Here is a 23,660-nt window from a genome sequence, read left to right as displayed (position 1 = left end):
CTTTGAGTACTTTTATGGTAGGAAAGTTATATAATAGGAAAAATAATTACCAAATAAAGACAGCATCTCTTACTTTATGAAATTATTTTATTTCCAGTTTATTTCTCTCTAAATCTCTTCCTTGACCTCAGAAATCTTCTCTTAGTGTTGATCTTTCTGTCCAAATTGCACAGGGCAAATAGAAATGTTAAACCTTCACTCAGCACATCACATGTTCATTTCAAGGATAACTGTTTAATAAATATGAAGACTACCTTTCTTTACTCAACACCTAATATGTTAATCCATTAATAGTTTTGTAAAAACCACTGGAAGATTACATGTGACCTTGAAAGTCCTTCAAGACAAAATATTTTGACTCTAGGCATAATGGTTCTGCAAAAGTTGTTTTACCAGAAAACTTGATAATGGATGCTGCAGCAGAACAAGAGCCCCATGGTAATTGGTGACCGGTGAACTAACCAAACACGGTTTTGATATGTTTATATTGTACTTCAAAGTGTTCAGTTACTGATGTTTCCTTTTAAAAGTCATAAAAAGTACTTAAAAGTGCTACATGGTTTATACCCCAAATTAACCAAGTTCACATAGATCCTTTGTTCTATTTTTGGGTATATTAAGGATAAGTGATTCTTCAAGATTTTGTAAAAAAATAAACAAAAGGCTCAAAGAACAAATACAGTTGATGATAGATTGGTAACAGACCATTGCAAAAGATAACAATAAACAAAAAATATATGATCAAACAAAGAATCACTTTAATTTGTATCATTTGTGTGTTCAGTATAACACATACAATGACTCTTTTCAATATAACAGATAGACCTGTATATATGATCCATCAAACATGACCTCCTTTAATAGGACATCAGATATAATACCCTTTAACTCAACCCCTGAAGTAACATTTCAACTCTTCCAAATCAAAGGTTGGAATAGTCCATTATGAAATTTCAGGGGGTAATGACTAAATGAGTAAACGACATTAGATATGACATCTGTTTAATTATAACATCAGACATGATACTGGTGAACAATCAATTACAATTTCACTATAAATAACAAACATTATCTTTCTTGGCAGCAATTACAATCATTTGCGGCTTTTAACAAAAACGTTTCTTAAAGCAATGTTCCATAAAATTATGCAATTAACATTTGAAATTCTTTCAAGTACCTTTAGTTATTACAATACGACAGAAGCCATCACACAAGACAATACTGGTGTATACGTTCTATACATCATACACATTCCGTAAACAGGTAACGGCCACTCAATTGATAGTCAGTCACTCACTCAAGTAAATACTCTCTAAGTCAATAACACATCTGTAATATTTCACAAATGTCTCATACAAATGTTAATTGACAACTTTATCAATACTGTTAATCATGAGCAGAGTTATCCTTCCCTGATCTGAAGGTCACGACCGTATACTGGTGACCTGTCTAAATATGATAATGGTGGGACGACCAAAATATTTGGCCAGTTTATGATATTGGATATCATCATTCTAAATCGATAATTCACTGCATTGATGTAGATATACACTGATATAAGAACAGAAATTAATCAAATTCAATATATTAAATTATAAATATTCAATATTTAATTGTTTTCAATAATTCATCAGTAGACAATGCATATTACATCTCCAACAACGTTTTTGTGTGTTGATCAAGGAGAATGGAAAGGCCAGAATAGTGTCATTTCACAAGGATTCATATAGCAAGGTTGATAAAACAGATGGTTCCCCGAGTAGAGAATCTCTGGACAACACTAGGTTGATGTACCATAACTTGGAAATGCTTATCCTTATTACATATATATGCCTCTTCTGATACACAAAATGTATTCATTTGCAAAGGAGGGGTTTCAATAGTCCATTTCAAATACTTCAATAGCCACCATCTACTTTACATAAAAGCATGTGATATTTAGCACTCATGTGATCAAGTAGTCATGTGATATTTAGCACTTATGTGATCAAGTAGTCATGTGATATGGTCATGTGACTTCAGTTCAATGTGGCACAGTGCTTACTTGTCCCAATACCTTTGTCATTGTCATCTGTGTGTAAGTATGATTGTACCTGTGTATATATTGTTTGGAATCAAGAGAGTTGTATTAACTTGTAGTTTTATGTAGACTGCTGCGAATTTTAGCCGATAAATATTATAATGAGATATTTTTTGCCATATTGAACTTCTTTACAATCATGCACCTTAGACATCTTACTAGTCCTCTGACCAGGCCGGTGAACAAACATAGGTTTGAATGTACTCAAATTGTGCATAATGTACTTTATATCACTAACAAACGTGAAATAAATACTCAGCAAACTTCTTATGATTTGAATGATCATCAAATGAAAAACCTATTTTTCTTCAATTTCCAAGTATGACCTTGGTAAAGCCCTTCCAGCTGACTGTACAACATAGCTTCCAGGTCTATCTGTGCTGATGGTAAAAACTCTCCATATTAAACTGCATACCATCCACTGGTCAATAATTCCTACGTCAAAATGTTGTCAACTTTTAGTAAGTCCAATTACAGATCTGTCTTCCCCGATTCCATCATTATGGCGCTTAGTTCATCATCTAATTTCGTAGCATTTCTTCAATTTGTTCAGATCAGACTGATCGTACACTTCAGATTTCTGATTCTGTAGTCTTGTCAAAATATTTTGAACCCCTGCAATAAAGAAATATCAGATGAATAAATCAATTATCCTAAGACAATTATTGTTAAATTTTAGATTCTATACCTGCTATATATATATTTGAAAAGCACATTTGTTGTTGACCCAATACCACCTCTACAAACATTATGCTCTATGTATTACTGCTTTTCTGTCACCATAACTTTGTATATAAAAAGTGTGTGTTTGTTTTTCAAATGAAAATGTAAGGAATGACTAACATATCAGATCAGGATATGAATTATATTTCCCTCAAACATGTGTACATTGCATAAGAGCCGATGCAAAAAAAAATATAAAAAAAATTGCTAAAGCAAACTGGTAGATAATTTTCTATAAAATGTAAAAGTGGTCCAGGCCTTGGGACCATGAAACAAGAACTCTTAAATACGTTACCCCACTTACCTGATTTTTCTGGCTTTGACATGAACATTGATATCGTCTTGAACCTTTGAACTTTAGACAAGTTTGTCAATATGCTGTAAGCTGTTTCTAGCTCACCTAGGAGTCAAACAAATACAACCAATTATCACTGACTAGTGACACAAAATAATGATGACGCTTTAAATCTCTCAATGTATTTCTTTTTAATATTTCATTTAAAATATAGCTTTCAATTTATCAAAATACTAGGATTATGGCCTCCAAACCAAATAACGATATTTTATTGTGGCAAAATTGACAATCAAGCAAGGTTAGTGGGAGGCATTGGATTAAGATACAACAATGCAGGTGTCTTTTAATAGTTATGTCAAAATTAAGTGGATCTTCAGTAGCTTGTTTGACAGAGCTCTGATGATCGGTCGATGGCGTTCAATGTCAATGATAGAGCAAACATATGTTTTTATAGACCTACACAGCCAGTCAGAACTTTAGAACTGTTCTCATTACAACACGATCAATAATTAATTCCATATAAGGTAACCTCGAGTGATCTCTCACCTGATTCTGTGAACTTTGACTCCAAACACTGTACAATGGTGGTGAGCATCGGACCATCTAGCTTGTTGCTGATCACTGCAAAAAGGAAACACAAACTTTCTACAATTCACCACTAAATATAATCACCAAAGCACTTCATGTATTTTGATCATTTTATAACCATACCAGGGGAATTAGTTACACAACAACTAGATCACACCAAAACACTGGCTTATTGTTAAAACAAAATAATTTTCTTTTTGCACTCTCTTAAATACCCAATATTTCCTCTTAAACCAACTCTGATTTTGATTTTTTACAATACCTGTGACTTCCACTGTGAGAATACTCCTGTTATATCAAAATATAACAATCAGTGTTTTTAACATTTGGTGGAACCCAAAATATATATAGAGAAAAATCTGCATTGCGCTCTATACTTGTACACATTGATAACTCAAATATGAAATCTGATAACAGATCCACGTGTTTCAATATCTGACCTTTAGGTATTTCTGCTGGGGAGATCTGCTTCAGTAAGTCAGCGTAGGGCTGGAGGTCGTCCACTTTCTTCAGGGAGTTCCATGCCTGAATGAATTCATATGGAGTCGCCTTGTCAAGTTTCGGTACACTAGGTGGCACCACCGGTAGTCCTGTACTTGTTGGCTTTATGTTTTTACTTTGGTTTGGCCTCTTTTCAGATTTCTGTGACGTCTTTGATATTCCTGGAGCTAAAAAGAAAACTTTGGTTTTAAGATGTCCAAGTTGTATTGTGTTATTCTAAAGTAAATTTTCTTGTTTTATCTCTTCACCAATTCATATATGCTACACCCTGTAGTAAATTGTGCTGATACAGATAGATCTGTAATGATTACGATAACAACTGTACCTTTATGTTTGCCTGAATCTTTATCAGACGTCTCTATCTCCTCTATAACTATCTTCTTTCCTTTCTTTTCTGTTTTTGTTTCTGGTTTCTTAGGTGAAGCTGCTTGGGTCTTGCTTGCAACTTTCTCTTTTGGACTAAACTTGACCTCAGAACTCTTCACATCTGAGATTTTGACCTTTGAACTGTCCTCCTCCTCGTCTGATTCTGTTTCTTGTATCACCATTCGTTTCCTCTGCTTACCACCGCCAGCTGCTTTGGATGATCCGGCACTTGGTGATGAACTCAAATTGTCCTTCATCTTTTGAAGCTCCTGATTAATAGAAATATGATCCCAATAAATTTATACTGGTTGATGTGTCAAAATCACCCCATTTCACCAGAAGCTGACACACTTCCAATAAGTGAACACAACAATCTAAATCTAACATCTGACCTATCATAAATGGAGAGTTCCTTAAGGCTTTTGTCCTTTTAACTATTTTAATCCAAAACATGTTAAAGGTATTTCTAACTGTTATGATTCCACCCCCTGAATTTTCTGTAATATTCTCACATTATAGTCTACATGGAAATACCAGATGTCACACCCTCCCTTTATATTCTCTGAAATAATTCTATGATACTAGTTTTATTGTCTACAAGTATGTATAAAACTGTCACACCCATTTAACCTATCAGGGTGTGACTCTCACTTTATAGTCTATTAACAGTGTGACTGTCACTTTATAGTCTATTAACAGTGTGACTCTCACTTTATAGTCTATTAACAGTGTGACTCGCACTTTAGTCTATTAACAGTGTGCCTCTCACTTTATAGTTTATTAACAGTGTGACAGTCACTTTAGAGTCTTTTAACAGTGTGACTCTCACTTTAGTCTATTAACAGTGAGACTCTCACTTTACGGTCTATTAAAAGTGTGCCTCTCCCTTTATAGTCTATTAACAGTGATACTCTCACTTTATAGTTTATTAACAGTGTGACTCTCACTTTACGGTCTATTAACAGTGTGACTCTCACTTTATAGTCTATAAACATGTGCAAGACATCACACCACCCCTTACCTCCCAGGTATATAGTTCTAAGACACTTTATAGTCTAGTATGAACACATGTAAAACATCCCATCACCCCTTACATTCCTGTACTTTTAAGACTTATTGTAGACTACATGTATTATACTACTACACCACATCACCCCTTACCTCTTTGGTATAGTTCTAAGACACCTTAGACTCAATAAACATGTGTAAGACCTTCCATCACGCCTTAACTCTCTGGTATAGTTCTAAGACGCCTTAGACTCAATAAACATGGGTAAGACCTTCCATCACCCCTCACCTCTCTGGTTTAGTTCTAAGACCCCTTAGACTCAATAAACATAAGTAACACCTACCATCAAGCCTTACCTCTCTGGTATAGCTCTAAGACAACTAAGACTCTACAAACATGTGGAAGACCTTCCATCACGCCTTAACTCTCTGGTATAGTTCTAAGCCAACTAAGACTCAATAAACATGTGTAATACCTTCCATCACCCCTTTCCTCTCTGGTATAGTTCTAAGCCAACTAAGACTCTACAAACATGTGGAAGACCTTCCATCACCCCTTACCTCTCTGGGATAGTTCTAAGACTCCTTAGACTCTACAAACATGTGTGAGACCTTCCATCACGCCTTAACTCTCTGGTATAGTTCTAAGACGCCTTAGACTCAATAAACATGGGTAAGACCTTCCATCACCCCTCACCTCTCTGGTTTAGTTCTAAGACCCCTTAGACTCAATAAACATTTGTAAGACCTTCCATCACGCCTTAACTCTCTGGTATAGTTCTAAGCCAACTAAGACTCTACAAACATGTGTGAGACCTTCCATCACGCCTTACCTCTCTGGTACAGTTCTAAGACAACTAAGACTCTACAAACATGTTTAAGACCTTCCATCAAGCCTTACCTCTTTGGTATAGTTCTAAGACACCTTAGACCCAATAAACATGTGTAAGACCTTCGATCACCCCTTACCTCTCTGTTATAGTTCTAAGACACCTTAGTCTCAATAAACATGTGTAAGACCTTCCATCGCCCCTTACCTCTCTGGTATAGTTCGAAGACACCTTAGACTCTACAAACATGTGTACGACCTTCCATCACCCCTAACCTCTCTGTTATAGTTCTAAGACACCTTAGTCTCAATAAACATGTGTAAGACCTTCCATCCCCCCTAACCTCTCTGGTATAGTTCTCAGACAACTAAGACTCAATAAACATATGTAAGACCTTCCATCACCTCTTACCTCTCTGGTATAGTTCGAAGACACCTTAGACTCTACAAACATGTGTAAGACCTTCCATCACCCCTAACCTCTCTGGTATAGTTCTAAGACACCTTAGACTCTACAAACATGTGTAAGACCTTCCATCACGCCTTACCTCTCTGGTATAGTTCTAAGACACCTTAGACTCAACAAACATGTGTAAGACATTCCATCACGCCTTACCTCCCTATAGTAATTTTTGACCAGGGTCATCTCCTTCTTAGCTGCGGTGTTTTTGGGGTCTACTTTGAGCAGGTTTGTCAGATCCTCCAGACTGTCTTTGTATTTCTTCAGCATCTTGCGTGCCTGACTACGTCGAAACAGTGCTTTGATGTTGTCGGCCTCCATCTCTAAAGCCTTACTGCAGTCATCCTCGGCACTGGACACCTGAAGAATATTGATCAATAACCAGCCAATCAGAAATTGATCTGCTGTGCCCATTATTTCTTTCAATAGTAAATATTCCCCAATCAGATATACAGATATATACATTTGTATTGCTTTTTTCAGGGGCCCTCTGAATTCTATATTTTCTTCAGTTCAAATGAGGCACACAGGCCTTATCCATAAAGAGCTAGATTAGCTAATAACATTGAATTTTGGTGTTTTTTTTGTTTTCGCTTTTTTTTTTTAGGGGAGAGGTAATCTACCTATAATATGGAGAAAACTGACAAGAGTGTCATTATTCTTGAAATGCTGTAAAATACAGAAATAAACGACAGATTTTTTCAGTTGCACATTTAAATGTACCCAATACTCTTAATGAACTGTAATAAATGTACTTGTACTCTAAAATTTAATACTTTTCAATAGTCCAATTTACTTTCAAATGCAGCGATTGTAATGGCCACAATAAATTTAGGTTACAGAAACGATGGAGACATAAAGGATTTAAGAACACAGAGTGATGTAGACTCCAAAGGGAAGGACAATTATCCTACCTGATTACGTCGCAGGTAACACAGCGCTCTGTTGGTATAACCAACCGTTCTGTCTGGCATCAAACTTATACACTCTGTATACCAGTCTACCGCCTTCACAAAATCTCCCTGTAAAAATACCATCATAAAGTTCAGTTTACAGCTTCAGATACACGCAACAAAAAGTCAGTCTGGTTAGAGAGATCATAAAGTGGAAAAGGCTGACGGTTTAATGTCAACAGATACTTTCACAAATCCAAACACGGCTGACAACTTTTACAGACTACAGATACAACAATTTTTGGAGAAGAAAATGTCTTAACACCTTCAATTTTTAAATGAATTGGGTACAACATTTTAGTTGATGATCTACCTTTTAAACATATAGGCTATTGTTTATTCTGATTTACAATTTATTTTCCTATTTTGGCATAAAATGGTTCACAGTATTTCTGATCCCTGTTTCAACTAGATCATTTAGAACTAAAAGATTACATGGTTTTTACCTTCTGAACACATTTATTGCCTTCTGACTTTGCATTTTCAAATTTCTGTTCTGTTGTAAGTTCTGTCTCTGAAGATGTTGCTGATGAAGATGACGTCGAGGAAGATGAAACTGAAGTTGACACTGAACCCTCAGGTTCTGTAGCTGCTTTTTCATTGGCTGTTGCTATGGGAACACTTTGAGCAGTGGGTGTAGTCACAGATCTATTGACAGGATTCCCTATGGTATCAACTACCAAAGGAACCTCCCAAGCAGAAACAGACTCCAATGGTGGCAGCTTTTCTCTCCATTGTATGCCGTCTTGTTCCCTCAAAGCATTCTGACATCTGAAATAACAACCAATACCTTCTATGACCACTCTGCTGGACGACGTGTTAACATGTTTATCTATATAGCTCCTACTCCTGATGGAGTAAGCATTCTACATCTACAATTTGGCTGAAATATGTCCAACAGTTTGAGAGGAGATGTCATTAAAAGCAAGTCAGCCAATTTGACCCTTTCTGATCCAGTTCCTCAGCCCTGAGGAAGGTCAGCCCCTTTACCTATATAGTTTTGATCCTCATGGCCTAAGGATGCTTGCACTAAAATTTTGTTTAATTCAACTTAGTACTTTGGGAGGAGATGTCATTTAATGTAAAAGTTGATGGACAACTGACGATGGACGTCGGTCAACAGATAAAAGATGACAAATGGAGGACGGATGAAGCACCACTACGTACGTTCACCTTGGCACTTTGTACAAAGTAGGCTAACAACATTCGATCAACTAAATTTAGTTTGATATACACACAACTTTCATCAAATTGAATTTCATTGTAGCATTCCTTATAGCATTAAGAACACAAATACTTCAAAGGGTGTTATTGAGGACTGTTTGCTATGTTATCTGAGAATTGTGATACTTTCTGGTAGTCTGTCCTAAAAGTAGAGCCCAGGAAAGACTACACCAAAATAAATAGTGTCTCATGTCCACAGCGAAGGTAAACGATTTGTTTGAGATTATGAAACAAGCTGTAAGCCTCTCTTAGCTTTTATAGACAAGATTCCAATATCAAAGTAGGAGTGACATATCACTAATTATGAAGGAATCAGCTGTGCTAATGTTTGCAATTTTTTTCCCCAAAATCAATTCCATTTTAACATTTTTAGGTGTAAGACCTGATTTAATTCCAACTTTAAACTTTACCTTGTTGATCCAGTAAAAGCCGATTCCACAGACGGATCGACAGTGAGAACATGTTTGTAGTCCACGTACGCCTCCCGGTATCTAGGCAACAGAAAAAAGCTTCAGGTGTGAAAACTGTCCAAATGCAATTAACAACCGAGATAGAAATAAATGACATATGGTATTGCATTTCTTCACTTCAAAATGTTCATAAAATATCCATGTACTTATGCAGCAGTACATGCAATGTCTTAACTAAAATCATTGGAGCTAAAAGCCAAGTCTAGCTTAGGTCATTGAAATATAGACCAGTGACCAATAGGTACCAATATTTGAGTAATTTGTGTTTACCCTTTTTTAGACGTATCCACGTACTGTATGACATATAATTGCTGAATATAAACATTTGTAGTTTTCATGGTGGCTACGGAACCGGAAATATGAATACAGCTTATTTGTTGATATCCTTGATTACTGTTTGTTCATTCAAGTTGCTCACGATAGTTTGTATGAATTCAAACCATGAAACAAATACCCACGAACTTTTCATGTTATGCAGTATTTTGACAAGAGTTGGAGCTAAACATCAAGTCTAACAAAGACTTTGTATGAACAAACAGACCAACTAATGGAAAAGGCAAACACCTAATGCCATTCACTATGTTATGGGGGCATAAAGAATAACATTTTGACATACTATATTTTAACAGAGTAGTGACTTCCTGATAACAGTATTTTCTTGTTGTTCTTGTTTTCTTCCATTTTATTTAATATGTACATTCATATAGATTACAAATTGAAATGTGGACAATTGATAATTTGACCAGGGCCTGCCATGACATACTGTATAACATGAAATGTTTGTAGGTACTCTCCTTCCTGGTTTGAAACCATTTAGATCGTTTCGTGGTACAGACTTTTGTGGATATCTACATTAACAAACAGTAGACACGTATATCATCCAAATTCCTTTGTATTTATTTCCATGGTTCAATGCATGGCAACCACGAAAACCATGAATGTTTATACACAACAAACATTTCATGTTATACAGTAATCAATATCTAAAGACCCTGATTTAATGCTTGACACAAGTTGCTCCAAAGCTGAGTGTTGAACCAGCCCCAAAAACTATCAGTACACTGTAGTTGAACTGCTGTTTAACACTTAAGACATCTCAGCCCACTGTTGCATTTAAACCCGTGGACAAGCGATAATTTGATCAGGGCCTGCTGTGACATAAACAATATCTACAGACCATGATTGCAACAAGTTGCTACAAGTGTTGATCATTGAGCCAGCTCCTATATAACTACCATCACAGAACTATACACTGGGAGTGTAATTGGTGGTAAACACTTCAGACATCACTGCCTACTGGACTTGTTGTGTTTACACTATTACTAGTATGTAACGGTCATCTAAAATGTCTGTTTACATTATTACAAACTACACCATTGAGTAGGACTGATTACTTTTTTGTCCAATCATCTACTGTTCTTGAGTTGTTTACCTTTCTAGTGTCTCGTAGGCACTACCACGACGTAGAAGTGGTTTGATGGAGTGAGGGACCAGATCTAGGGCCTTCCTGCAGTCCTTGATACTGGCTGAACAGTTTCCTACCTTCAGCTCACAAGCTGCACGGTTGCTGTATAGCAGGGACAGGTTCACTGCCTGGTCTGATTTCACTGTTAAATAAATGTACGTACAGATCAGGCATGTCTTAATAGTCAACTATCACTGTTAAATAAATGTACGTACAGATCAGGCATGTCTTAATAGTCAACTATCAATCAGGCCAGGACAAATACCAAACGTGTTAAAAATGTGTATTAAAGATATTTGTCATTTTTTAAAGAGTATACAGAAAAAGAAACACTGACAAACCTAGGGTGTATTACCTGCTGAATTTAATGTAGAGCAAAAAAATATATATATCAGAATGATATTTAATTTCCCAGATAATAGCATGCATGGAAAATAGCTTTGATATTTGGGTTGTAAAACGTGCCATCACCAAAATCTTATCCTGGTAATAAGTTTATAATACCTACTTGAATCTTGTTTACATTTAATGTTGAATGAACACTTTCCTTTTGTTTATTTTTTAAATCCGTATGATTCTTTTTTCATTTTCACACCATAAACAATTGAATGCCAAGGTTTGGTAAAGATGTGATATTTTTCATCCTCAACAACTCATGACCTCACTGGGGATAAACAAATCAATCACTTACCTATCTCTAGTTTCTCTATGGCAGAGCTATATTTAGAAAGAGCATCACCATACTGCCCACAGCGAAACAGAGTATTTCCAGATTCCCGTAGCGGTGCCACGTTAGATGGCAGCACTGTCTGTACTAAAACTGGCCTCTCTGGTACTTTAGTTGTCACGTTGTTATCCTCGCCTTCAGTAGCCTTTGTCACGTTCTCTGTCTCGCTGTCCACTGTTTTAATGTCCTTTGAGTTAACTTGGGAAACCCCTGCTGAATGCACATGACCTGTGTCTCCTGGACTAGTCCTTTCATCATAATTCTGGTCTAACTTAACATCAGGATTGATCACTTTGTCACCTATTTCACTAGTTTTTTGATCGGAGCTGCTTGTCACTTTGTCACTTCTCTCCTGCTCTGTCACATCTGATGCATTAGGTGACGCTAACCTGTCACACTCTGCAGTCTCACCAGCCAAGCTGTCTCTGTTCTTCCCTGAATTAGTCACTTCACTGCCTTCACCATTTGACACATGATCATCACCTCCAACCCTTTTTTCACTTTTCTCTGCATCACCACACAATGCTTCAGCTGATGAACTTCCATTTATTTGAGGCTGACCTTGTGACTTGTTCACATGGTCTTCAGCTTTCCCGTCTTCTTCCTCTCCTTCGACATCCTCTATCACCATTCTTCGTCCTTTTTCTTTCCTTTGTTTCTTCTCTTCTTCCTCCTCCTTTACCAAAGTTTTCAGTTCATCCAGTAATTCCTATCAAAGAAACAAGATAACACATAACCCCAACGCACAATGCCACATATCCACAATTTAACATCAATCAACCTAACCTAACAAATAGCTACACAAGAAAATGACACAGGCCAGTAGGAGTTTGTCTTCATATATGGCTGACCAATCTTTGCCAAAATATTTACTTTGCATGGGTGAATTTCTCCTGGAGAAAAATTCTCTGAAAATTTCTAATCTGGAAACTTTTAATAATTCCAAAATTTCAACATTTTTCCTGTGTTTTGAGAATTTCCATATTCGTTGCATTATAAAACTTGATCAGATTAGCAAAATCCCTCAGATTTTTAAAGTGTATATAAATCTTATACTGCTAGGAAGAGTGATTGTCATTTTTTATATAACCTTATCATATTTTCTTTCTTTAAATCTCATTTAGTTCAAGTTCCACATGTGAAATAGGCAAACTTTAATTTGTGTTAGTTTTGGAGAGTAAATACAGGACATGATTCTCCAAGTGATCTTCACAATTCTAGCATCATTTTACTCTTCTTGTTAAATCATCACAGATTTAAATATCAATGAGTGTAAAATATCTTGCACATGTCTCAGTCATGTCAGGTTAAATACCTCTGCACGCTTGTTAGCAGGCTCAAGCTCCAACGCTCGCTGGAAGTCGGCTCTGGCCTTTGTATAATCCTTCTTGCCCTTGTAGGCAGATCCTCTGCGGAGAAACGCTAAGACAGATGGAAAATGACAACGTTTATTATACACATCATTTTCATCCTACTATTATCACAGACCTTATAAAAACCTTTCTCCTGCCTCTTTTACATACAAATATTCTCTAATTGTACTTATTTTATCAGAAATCCTACTATCATTTTAATTGTAAAACAAATAGGGTGACAATACTACAACTGTGGACATATAGTTGATCTTTGACAAGGTCATATCAGCACATATTTCAAGTCCCTGACAAAGTCAAATGGGTCCTTATCACAAGTCCCTGACAAAGTCAAATAGGTCCTTATCACATGTCCCCGACAAAGTCAAATGGATCCTTATCAAAAGTCCCTGACAAAGTGACAAAGACAAATGGCTCCTTATCACAAGTCACTGACAAAGTCAAATAGGTCCTTATCACAAGGCCCTGACACAATTAAATGGGTCCTATCACAAGTCCCTGCCACAATTAAATAGGTCCTTATCACAAGCCCCTGACACAATTAAATAGGTCCTTATCACATGTACCTGACAAAGTCAAAAGGGTCCTTATCACATGTCCCCGACAAAGTCAAATGGGTACTTATCACAAGTCGCTGACAAAGTCAAATGGATCCTTATCAAAAGTCCCTGACAAAGTAAAATGGGTCCTTATCACAAGTCCCTGACAAAGTCAAATGGGTCCTCTACACATGTCCGCGACAAAGTCAAATGGGTCCTTATCACAAGTCCCTGACACAATTAAATGGGTCCTTATCACAAGTCCCTGACACAATTAAATAGGTCCTTATCACAAGTCCCTGACAAAGTCAAATGGTCCTTATCACAAGTCCCGGACAAAGTCAAATGGGTCCTTATCACAAGTCACTGACAAAGTCAAATGAGTCCTAATCACAAGTTCCTGACAAAGTCAAATGGGTCCTAATCACAAGTCCCTGACAAAGTCAAATGGGTCCTTATCACAAATCCCTGACAAAGTCAAATGGATCCTTATCACATGTCCCTGACAAAGTCAAATGGGTCCTTATCACAAGTCCCTGACAAAGTGACAAAGACAAATGGGTCCTTATCACAAGTCCCTGACAAAGTCAAATGGTCCTTATCACAAGTCCCGGACAAAATCAAATGGGGCCTTATCACAAGTCCCTGACAAAGTCAAATGGTCCTTATCACAAGTCCCGGACAAAGTCAAATGGGTCCTTATCACAAGTCCCTGACACAATTAAATGGGTCCTTATCACAAGTCCCTGACACAATTAAATAGGTCCTTATCACAAGTCTTTTAACAATGTAAAGCAGATTATTCTGAGAGATTGGGTTCCGTACAAAATAACTGGTGATATCACTGAAAACTGTGCTCCATATCAGAGCTTGACTGTATATTAGTGTTAAGGGTTTATCATCAAACCTTTGATGTTTTCAGGCTCCATATCCAGGACCACTCGACAGTCAAACAAAGCTTTGTCCCATTTCTGTATTTTCAAATCTGTAATAAAAGCAAAAAGAATAAACATTAAGAACCAAAATTAACTTACAATTCAAATGCATAGTGTTTCAATTAACCCCATTGCCATATAGATAGTTGTTTGTAGTTAATTGGAGTATATCAGAAATAAGTTGTCATGGGATAAATTGTGACTGTGACTTGAAATGGTATAAGACACACTTTTCAATCATAAGTACATGAACTATACATTTTTTCACTTACACAAATCATATGGAAATAATTGATCACAATTTACATCCATTTAAATGATTTTATTTTTATGCATAATCTTGAGATTTTAGCCAGAGTATTACATGGGAAAATTGATTACAAGAAAGGATATGAAACACAGTTGATCATCAAAAGCTTTTTGTTTGTTTTGTTTCTCCAGTATGATAATTAAAACATATGTTATTTCACTTTAAAATTACCAAAAAAAGTATTGTCAGCAATCCATAGCCCCCAACCCTCTTCAGACAAATGATGCTATCAAAATGAACGAAGGGCAATACATCTGGGCGTAAGTGGGGCACATAAACTATATTCAGGATGAGACTCTTCGCCATTCCAAGAGGTACTCACATACAAAACTTAGCAATTGTAGGTGACATAGTATAAATACAAGTTATGTCACAAAGTCATTAACAGTGCACAAAGAGTTGTAACTCTGTATAAAGTTGGACAGGACACCTGACTTAAGCACATCATATTCCACCATCCCACAGGAGTTACAGAAATGAAATATTTGACAACTGTAGGTGACAGCACACGCGAGATGAACAAGAGGATATTGACAAAATTTGGCAATTATATGAGACATAGTATATACAGTATGTTACAAAGTCACACAGTGAAACAAGGTCCTTAACTCTATATAAAGATGGGTTTTTCCAAATATTTTCTTCACCTTAATCAGACAAATGACCAGTGAAGCGTTTGTACACAAAGGTGTAAAATATGTACTAATTCTGTCTTTTCGTATTGCAGAGTTATCTTCTCTTGTGAGCAGGCATTGATTGTTACATCATTTGTTTGTGAGAGTAACGTCATCAATTTTTGAGAAAACATCGTAATTTCCTCACACAAACCAATGACGTAACTATCAATACCTGCTCACTAGAGAAGATAACTCTGCAATACGCAAAGACGGAATATGAAGATGATGGGCGATGTACCATACTAGTCAGCAAAACCTTTGTTCAGTATGTAAATGTGCATGAGAACTGGATTACTTTAGGCAACACTTCACCATCCCTGACTGGTTACGAGTGGAGACCTATTGTTTCTGCCAGTAGAACCTGTCTGCAACTTATTTAATAGGGTATTTTATACGCAAGCAACAACATGTACGCTTACATACATCTGCTGTAATTTTGTAAAATTATCAACATAGATTGCAATCATAGTTCCAACATTTTAAATGCATCTAATCCTGCTGTAGAGTTTTTGTGAACACTACAAGATAATCTTACAACACACAACCTACAGGCCAGTGTCACTACCTATAACACACCACCTACAGGCCAGTGTCACTACCTATAACAACACACCACCTACAGGCCAGTGTTACTACATATAATAACACACCACCTACAGGCCAGTGTCACTACATACAACAACACACCACTTACAGGCCAGTGTTACTACCTATAACAACACACCACTTACAGGCCAGTGTCACTACCTATAACAACTCACCACCTACAGCCCAGTGTTACTACATATAACAACACACCACCTACAGGCCAGTGTCACTATCTATAACACACCACCTACGAGTTATCTTCTCTTGTGAGCAGGCATTGATTGTTACAGGCCAGTGTCACTACCTATAACAACACACCACTTACAGGCCAGTGTCACTACCTATAACAACTCCCCACCTACAGGCCAGTGTTACTACATATAATAACACCCCACCTACAGGCCAGTGTCACTACATACAACAACACACCACTTACAGGCTAAAGCCCTGTTGTTGATACATGCTGCTGTCTGCATCAGTGAAATACTGCGGGAATAGTACAAGATGGCCTCCTCGTGGTCCCCAGCTCGGAATGCCTACAAAAATTTGTAACGTAATGAGGTTTTTTTAAAGATATAATTAACACAAGAAATACAAAATCATGAAATATCCAGGAATTAATAACATGTTATACAGACAAACTGTAGGTCAGTTTGAGAAGGTACAAGAAAGCAGTACCCTAAAACAAGGAGTTGTGGTAATGGTTTCTAGGCTTCTATACAGCGGGTCTTAATACAATGGGGATGACGTGTGTATTTCTCAGTTTGTTTTTATAATAAAATTACCACCTATGCCTAAATTCATTTTTAATATGCTCAGGCTGCTATATGCAGCATAATGACATCATCAAAGAATTTTTCTGGGCAAGTTTTCCTTCAACATTTTCAGTCCAAATAGTCACAAATGTTTGATTAAATATGTATATAAAATTTATTCTCATCCCATCAGATTTTCATGAACTTGCTATTTGAGATTTCCTTTTTCTTAAATATAGCTCTTATAAATACATCCTAGGAATTCACACAAAAAGTGATCTCATTCAGTCTTATCCTTGCCTGAATTATTGGTTTTTTTTACTTTTATTTCCCCCCAGCTATTAGTAGAACTTACAACTAATAGCATATTTTGGTTTTATCTCATGTCTGTTCCAGATAGGTTGAAAATTTATTTACAAAATAGGGCATGATTTAACTATTCCAGACTCAGTTCAATGTCCGACAACACTTACTTCATTGCCCTTGTCTTTTTCTCTGGTGGCCTTCATCAACTTCTCTTCATCAGACATGCCTGAAAGGTATCAAATCTATCTATGTCATCCTGTATATACCTTCAACAGTACTCTTGAATAATTCTAGCATTAGAAATTGTAATTGATATAACGTGAAAGCCAAATACTATTCCATTTAAAAAAAAAAAATTGTAATTGGTCTATTAATAAATTCTTATGTTTACTTTTTACAGGGTTGAATAGCACTTTTAAAGTAGTTCAAAGATAACTTCTGTTTGATACACCAACACGTCGAAAGATATCAAGTTTCTTTTTACACTTGAAGTATTTACCTGTAGAGCTGATGTGACGGTCAATATCTGGGGCTTTTGAAACGACGGTCTTCTCTTTCTTCTTATCGCCATCCTCCTCAACCTTCTCTAGTTCTTTGTCTACATCAAACCTGTCGAAAAAGAACAAAACCGTGACAAACACAAGAAAAACAACATATATGCAGGTATAGTGTGTGTGACAAATACAGGTGTAGATTGTGTGTGAAATAACCCTATTTAATATTTCCCTACCTTGAATGTATGAACCTGATGAGTACCGGTAACAACCAAACTCAAGACTTACCAATGGGCTCACAGAATCTTACTGGGATAGTAGCAATTACATGGTTATACCCTCAACAGAAACAGTTATTGTTTTCTCACCTCTAAAAAAGGCACCACTAAAAAGGTAGTTAAGGAGAAAAAGAAAGCTTTGTACCTACCTATAACTAAAATGTGGCATTACCTTACTACTTAATTAATTTACCCATATAAATCAGAGAATAAAATTGAACATACACAAAAGCAATGGACAGACAGCCATGATTGAAAGAACAATTAACGAGTAGAAAGAGTGTCTGGAGGTAAAACTATGTGACTTACTTATCCCATTCCTTCCAGTCTCTTGGTTTTACTCTCTTCTGACTGCTTTTCTTTATCTCTTCTGGCTATTTTCAAAAGAAACACATTTCTCATAAATTTAATGTTTCATTTACATGGAATTTGCAGCATTTTAACAGAACCAATTTTCGGTATAATATTTTTCACTTTTAATATATTCATTAACTTTCACCAAATCTTGTTTTCATTTTGATTAATTGTTATTATGTAAACTTTTACCTCATTGGCTGTTCCGTTGATAGCTGTGCCATTAACAGATGTTACACTAGATCTGATTGGTGGAAGGTCATCGTCATCAAACTCCTCTCCCTTTGCTTTTGACTGGACAACTTTTTTGGAGCTGAATGAATCATCCATATTCTTCATGGTTGAAGTCCAGTCCTAAATAACAGGATTGAATATTTAACAGTATTCATTATAACCATTTAAATGTTATGGCATTTGAACTTATTTGAACTTTGACCTGGATGTGAAGGTCACCATGACCCAGAAGGCAAAATTGCACTGCACATCCATTGTGGAAGATATCTTTAATGAAATAAGTTATGATGTGAGGCGGACAAAGCTTTATTAAAAAATTTGCACAACTTAGGGTAAATGTCACATTGACCTAATTACACTGCACTCAATAACACCTTCAAATCTGTATGACCTCGACTGTTAAAACCCTATACAAAAACAAAATCTGTGGGTTATGCAGGTATTTTCATCAAGACATCTGTAGCTTGAACAAGATGTTATTAAAAAGAACAACAAAAAGAAGAAATCAAAAGAACCAGCACTAATAAAATATGTCCCTTTTTCACTTGAAGGGGAGACATAGTAACAAGTAGTAACAAACAAAATGATATAAATCTCATTCAGTACTCATTCCATATTATACCTAAACCTTGTAGGGAGTTTATCCATCAGAAAATAAACTTCTTATACTTCTGAATTCCTATAAAGATTATTTCTTAAAATAGTAAGTGACTTTGACCTAATCAAACCTTTGACCTAATCAAACTTAAACACAAGCTACTGCTAGCTCAATGTATTGCAGTTAGATGCTGGAATCATACGAAAAAATATCGCTTTTCTGACACAATATGGTTTGAATTGGTTTAGTATTGTTTAACGTCCTATCAACAGCTATGGTCATTTAAGGACAATAATAAAAAAAAACAAGAATTAACCACAACATAATCCACGTAATTGTAGACCCAAGTTGTCAACTTTACAACTGTCAAAACATCTATTCCCTTTCTTTGGCTATTTCTGTCTACGATCAGTTTTAATTTCAAGATATGGTATACAGTATTACCTGCAGTCCTTGGTCAATTTCTTCCCATTCATTCTTTCCTAAATCTGATGATTTCAGTAAAGGATCTGACTTTCTCAATACACGACTGTTGAAGAAATTAAATATTTCATATACTTATAATACTTTTTTCATGTCTAAATTTTAAAACATTGAACATCAAAACATTTTGATGCACTCTTTTAGTCATAAAAGGGTTTGCCAGAATGATAACAAATACTTCATTATCCTCAGGATAAAAAAATTAAATTAATGGATTATTTTGAAATTTTATTGAAATCTGTTTTAAGGTAAGATTCTTAAATCTCACTTATAAATTTGAATCAAGGTATGATTCTTAAATTTCATATCTTTGCACAGAATTTGTCACCCCTAACTCTATATAAGATGGTACCTCTTTGGATTCAACTTTGTCAGTTTTTCTTCACATGTTTTTTCCAGATCAGGGTAGATACCTTCTTCGCCAGATCTGTAACAGAATAAGTACAGCGGTCAATTATCAGTAACCAATAAACATACTGCGATGAGCATCAATTTACTGAGTATTTAAGTTCACTGATTTATATAAAGTGTTTATATTTTTGTTTCATTGTCGTTAATGATGATGGAAATTAAAACATATGTGTTCATAAGCAAAGTGATCTAGTTATAGCAGTGTTGGAATTGAAGTCTTTACCAACAAACACTGAAGACAACTGATATCAAATGTTCTCTGCCTTATGATAAACATTGTTATAATGATTACCTGAGGATTACCAGGATCCTCTCTAGCTCCTTGGTATCTGTACATGTATCAATATACCCGTAGTCCAGATGACCAAGCGGAATGTCATATCTCTTTGTTCTGTCTGCTACTAGCAGGCTGTGCTCCGACATTGCAAGCTTCTGTTACACTGCTTATAATAAAAGATCAAATATATATATAAAAAATCCAGTTTTATATTTTTATGTTTAAAAAGCTTAATTTACTTATTAAGGCTACCACAACATTTTGTGAATTGAATTGGAACACATCAAGTTTAGCGGTCCCTTAGAAATGGTGTTAATTGGTGCTTGTGGATTGCCGCCTAATTATAAGGCGATGCTCTCTAAGTGTGTGCTGGACCCTCTAAAATGAAAATTAAGCCCCATGCAGACACGACTGGTTGTTTAAGAAATTAAGAATGATGTTGCAGCATGAAATGTCAACAAACAGACAGAGATCATCTCATTTGGATATGCTCCATGAAAATGTGTTTGGAAAAGATGGTAACTTACAACAATTATTTGCATGGCCTTTATTTACTCTGAACACACTACAGACTGCCTTGTATCATCATCAGTTAGTTATGTTGGTGTGTGGGTGTTTGTTGAAATCAACCAAATGATGATTTTGTTTTGTAAAGGTAGGTTGTTCTCGGAATCCTTTCTTTATGGGGGCTGCCATCCCAATGGCTTTGGGGTCATTGCAGATATCAAAACCTCTAAAATCACTGAAATTTCAATGGATGTCAAAAAAATATGCATGGAAAAGTCTTGATGACTTCATTTTGTCAGGTACGCAGGTCTGTGACGGTTCAGGTACACAGGTCTGTGACGGTTCAGGTACGCAGGTCTGTGACGGTATATCCAATGAATATTTTACATAGCATTACAGCCAGATACAGACTGCTTCCCTCAGCAATAAAGTGGTTTATTTTGCCCCCAAGATGAAGGAAGCATGAGGAATGTTATCTTGCTTGAAATTTCGCCAGTCCTGAGGGAAGTTTTGATCCTGGAACTGGTCCTGCTCTAGTACTAATATAAATATCCGGCCTCCTCTGGCCCGGCAGGGTATTAAATCGATCCCATGCCTTGTAGAGCTGGCACGATACAATTTAACCACGATTCGATACGTATCTCGATATTTGTACCACGATTACATTATTTCGATTCGATACACCTTTATTTTAAAATATAAACAAAATGAGATATATAAGCCATCAATACACGGTAACCCGAAGTGTTTCCACACTTTTGATTTGAAGCTTGCCGGAGCATCACAAATTTCCATTCCTTACCGTGGTCCGCCATTTTGTTATGAATACTTTGTGAAAAATGTATCATCGCAGCTGATTGGCTGAGGGTTTAGAGATCAGCCAATGAAATTGAACATCTCACAGACGTTTCTGGCTGAGGCGGCATACACTAATATTCAGATTATGACGTATCGAAAATCCGGAAAAATATATCGTGAATCAAATTGAACATAAATAATCGCGGTACAAGTGCATCTCGGTGAATCGTGACGCCTCTAATGCCTTGTCATGGAGCAAGCTTGTTGTGAATCACACCGGGGCGATTTTTGATTTAATTGACAGCACATTGGTCCGCATCCATAAATAGGATTGTAGTATGAACTATTTCTGTTGATATCCTGCACAACTTGAAGTTAAACTCTGTCTAAAATGTCTTTAAATTATCAAGTTAACATAGCAAGCGCAATCGAAATCTGAATTGACCCCCATGTTGGAAATTTCGTCTCTCTTCTGATTAAGGTCAGACTTCTAAATATGGGTGTCATGACCCAATATGGAAATCGTAGTAAACATGGCGGCTTCAGTAGAAATACTATATTTGGCAATGCAGGCCATATATAGAAAGGATAATTGAAAAAAACATCATGCGTGATCTGTCATGGCGGTCGTTTCTATTTTTTCCCCAAGACGGACTTGGTTATTTTGTGAAAGAGGTTTTTTCATAAGTAAGGATTCACTTTTTCAACAATTATGCAATATTTTGATAACATTATATTCATATTAGGCATGAATTATATGTAATCTTACAAATTAACACTTTTGATTTTGCTCCATTAGTTGTCATAGGACCGCTTTGTAGCTCCGACCCCACAATATATATCAAAAGAAAAAATGTCGTCAGAAAGCTACATTATCGCAGCTAGTAATGCTCATGATCAGCGACCCATCATTTTCAAATCAGTGCAAATTTCGTGTGTAGTTCCTATTTTGACAACCATTTGGCCTGAGTCCAACAAATTATAAACATTTCCCATATTTCATTCATCGGTATCTGCTGACTCAGGGTGATAAGTTTATCCTGGGAACTGACCGAGAGCCAACAGATACAGGCCTTTAAATTAGCTGCTTTTCTAAATTCCGCTGTCATCTATACTAGCGGTGTGAGTGGGTCCTATGTGTATTTCTGTGTATATTATGTCGGGTTTGTCTCAGAAGGTACCCAGGAATGGTTACCTTAAACAAAAACCACTATAGGTAAACTGCTACAAAAGTATACACAATTGTTATCGTTAATCGATAAAAATGGACAGTTCTCCGTCTATACATTGAAATATTCTTTTAATGGAACAGCTAGATGTCACTTCCTCAGATCATTGGATAAACTTAAATAAATGAAAGACTGGGGTGGCATTGCGAAAATAGAATTTTCTGGAACCATTTTTTATGGTTTGATATTTCATTATATATGGGAACGACAAAGGAAAATATGGGTTACGGATTGTTGACTGGAACTGATAAAACAGTATCTTGATTTTACCTCATTGTCGATGTGTTTTGTTTGAAGAAAATAAATCAACTTCCCATTTAGTCAAACAATAATTCTTGCAATTGGAATAAGAAACCTGTAGAATGGATGGGAAAACCTTCTTGGAAAGCAAAGAGAAAGCAGTCAAGGTAAAATACAGACTTGATGTAACAGACAAAGCATGTTATCATATTGAGTTGAATATATATGAATGGATATAATTCTCACCCCTCTTAGTGCCAGAAATTGACTTGTGAACTATCAAAATGTAGGAATATTCTATGCAAGACCGTGCGTATCCAAGTCGTGTGGGAAGCGGTGCTGTCTAAACTAATTGCAGTTGGTTAAAATTACGAATTCTTTGTCATATAACGGAAAATATTTGTATTCATTTGAATGCAATTATATCGCACATTTCATGTCAATACCAAAACAATCATTAGATTATTTATACATAATACAAATGCAAATATATTTTTTAGTATATTTCAAGATTTATCAGTATATAAATGATTTATTTTCGTTACATCCGTAACATTTTAACTATCAGCAAATTTTAATTATCTA

General features: G+C 36.0%; 1 protein-coding gene across 3 annotated transcripts; it reads right to left on the bottom strand.

Annotated features, from left to right (window-relative positions):
• Positions 1-737: 737 nt before the first annotated feature.
• LOC110451826 (sperm-associated antigen 1-like) lies at positions 738-23,433 on the bottom strand. Of its 3 annotated transcripts, none has more exons than XM_021500032.1 (22): positions 23,322-23,433; positions 20,317-20,467; positions 19,966-20,040; positions 19,575-19,659; positions 18,491-18,652; positions 18,254-18,318; positions 17,672-17,781; positions 17,340-17,398; positions 16,548-16,647; positions 14,509-14,586; positions 13,005-13,111; positions 11,654-12,398; positions 10,930-11,104; positions 9,438-9,518; positions 8,250-8,574; positions 7,765-7,872; positions 7,007-7,210; positions 4,513-4,822; positions 4,127-4,354; positions 3,645-3,719; positions 3,108-3,203; positions 738-2,695 (listed from the first exon to the last, which is right to left on the bottom strand). In XM_021500032.1, the coding sequence occupies exons 2-22, from the start codon at positions 20,445-20,447 to the stop codon at positions 2,598-2,600; spliced, it is 3,417 nt and encodes a 1,138-aa protein (XP_021355707.1). In that variant the 5' UTR covers positions 20,448-20,467; positions 23,322-23,433; the 3' UTR covers positions 738-2,597. The 3 variants fall into 3 exon arrangements, with proteins under 3 accessions (XP_021355707.1, XP_021355706.1, XP_021355708.1); XM_021500031.1 differs by having other exon boundaries at positions 20,317-20,464; XM_021500033.1 differs by lacking the exon at positions 23,322-23,433 and adding an exon at positions 23,106-23,187 and having other exon boundaries at positions 20,317-20,464.
• Positions 23,434-23,660: the final 227 nt, after the last annotated feature.

This window comes from Mizuhopecten yessoensis, unplaced genomic scaffold, assembly GCF_002113885.1.
Source record: "Mizuhopecten yessoensis strain PY_sf001 unplaced genomic scaffold, ASM211388v2 scaffold6211, whole genome shotgun sequence".
Taxonomy (NCBI): domain Eukaryota; kingdom Metazoa; phylum Mollusca; class Bivalvia; order Pectinida; family Pectinidae; genus Mizuhopecten; species Mizuhopecten yessoensis.
This window is presented reverse-complemented; position numbering and strand designations above follow the sequence as displayed.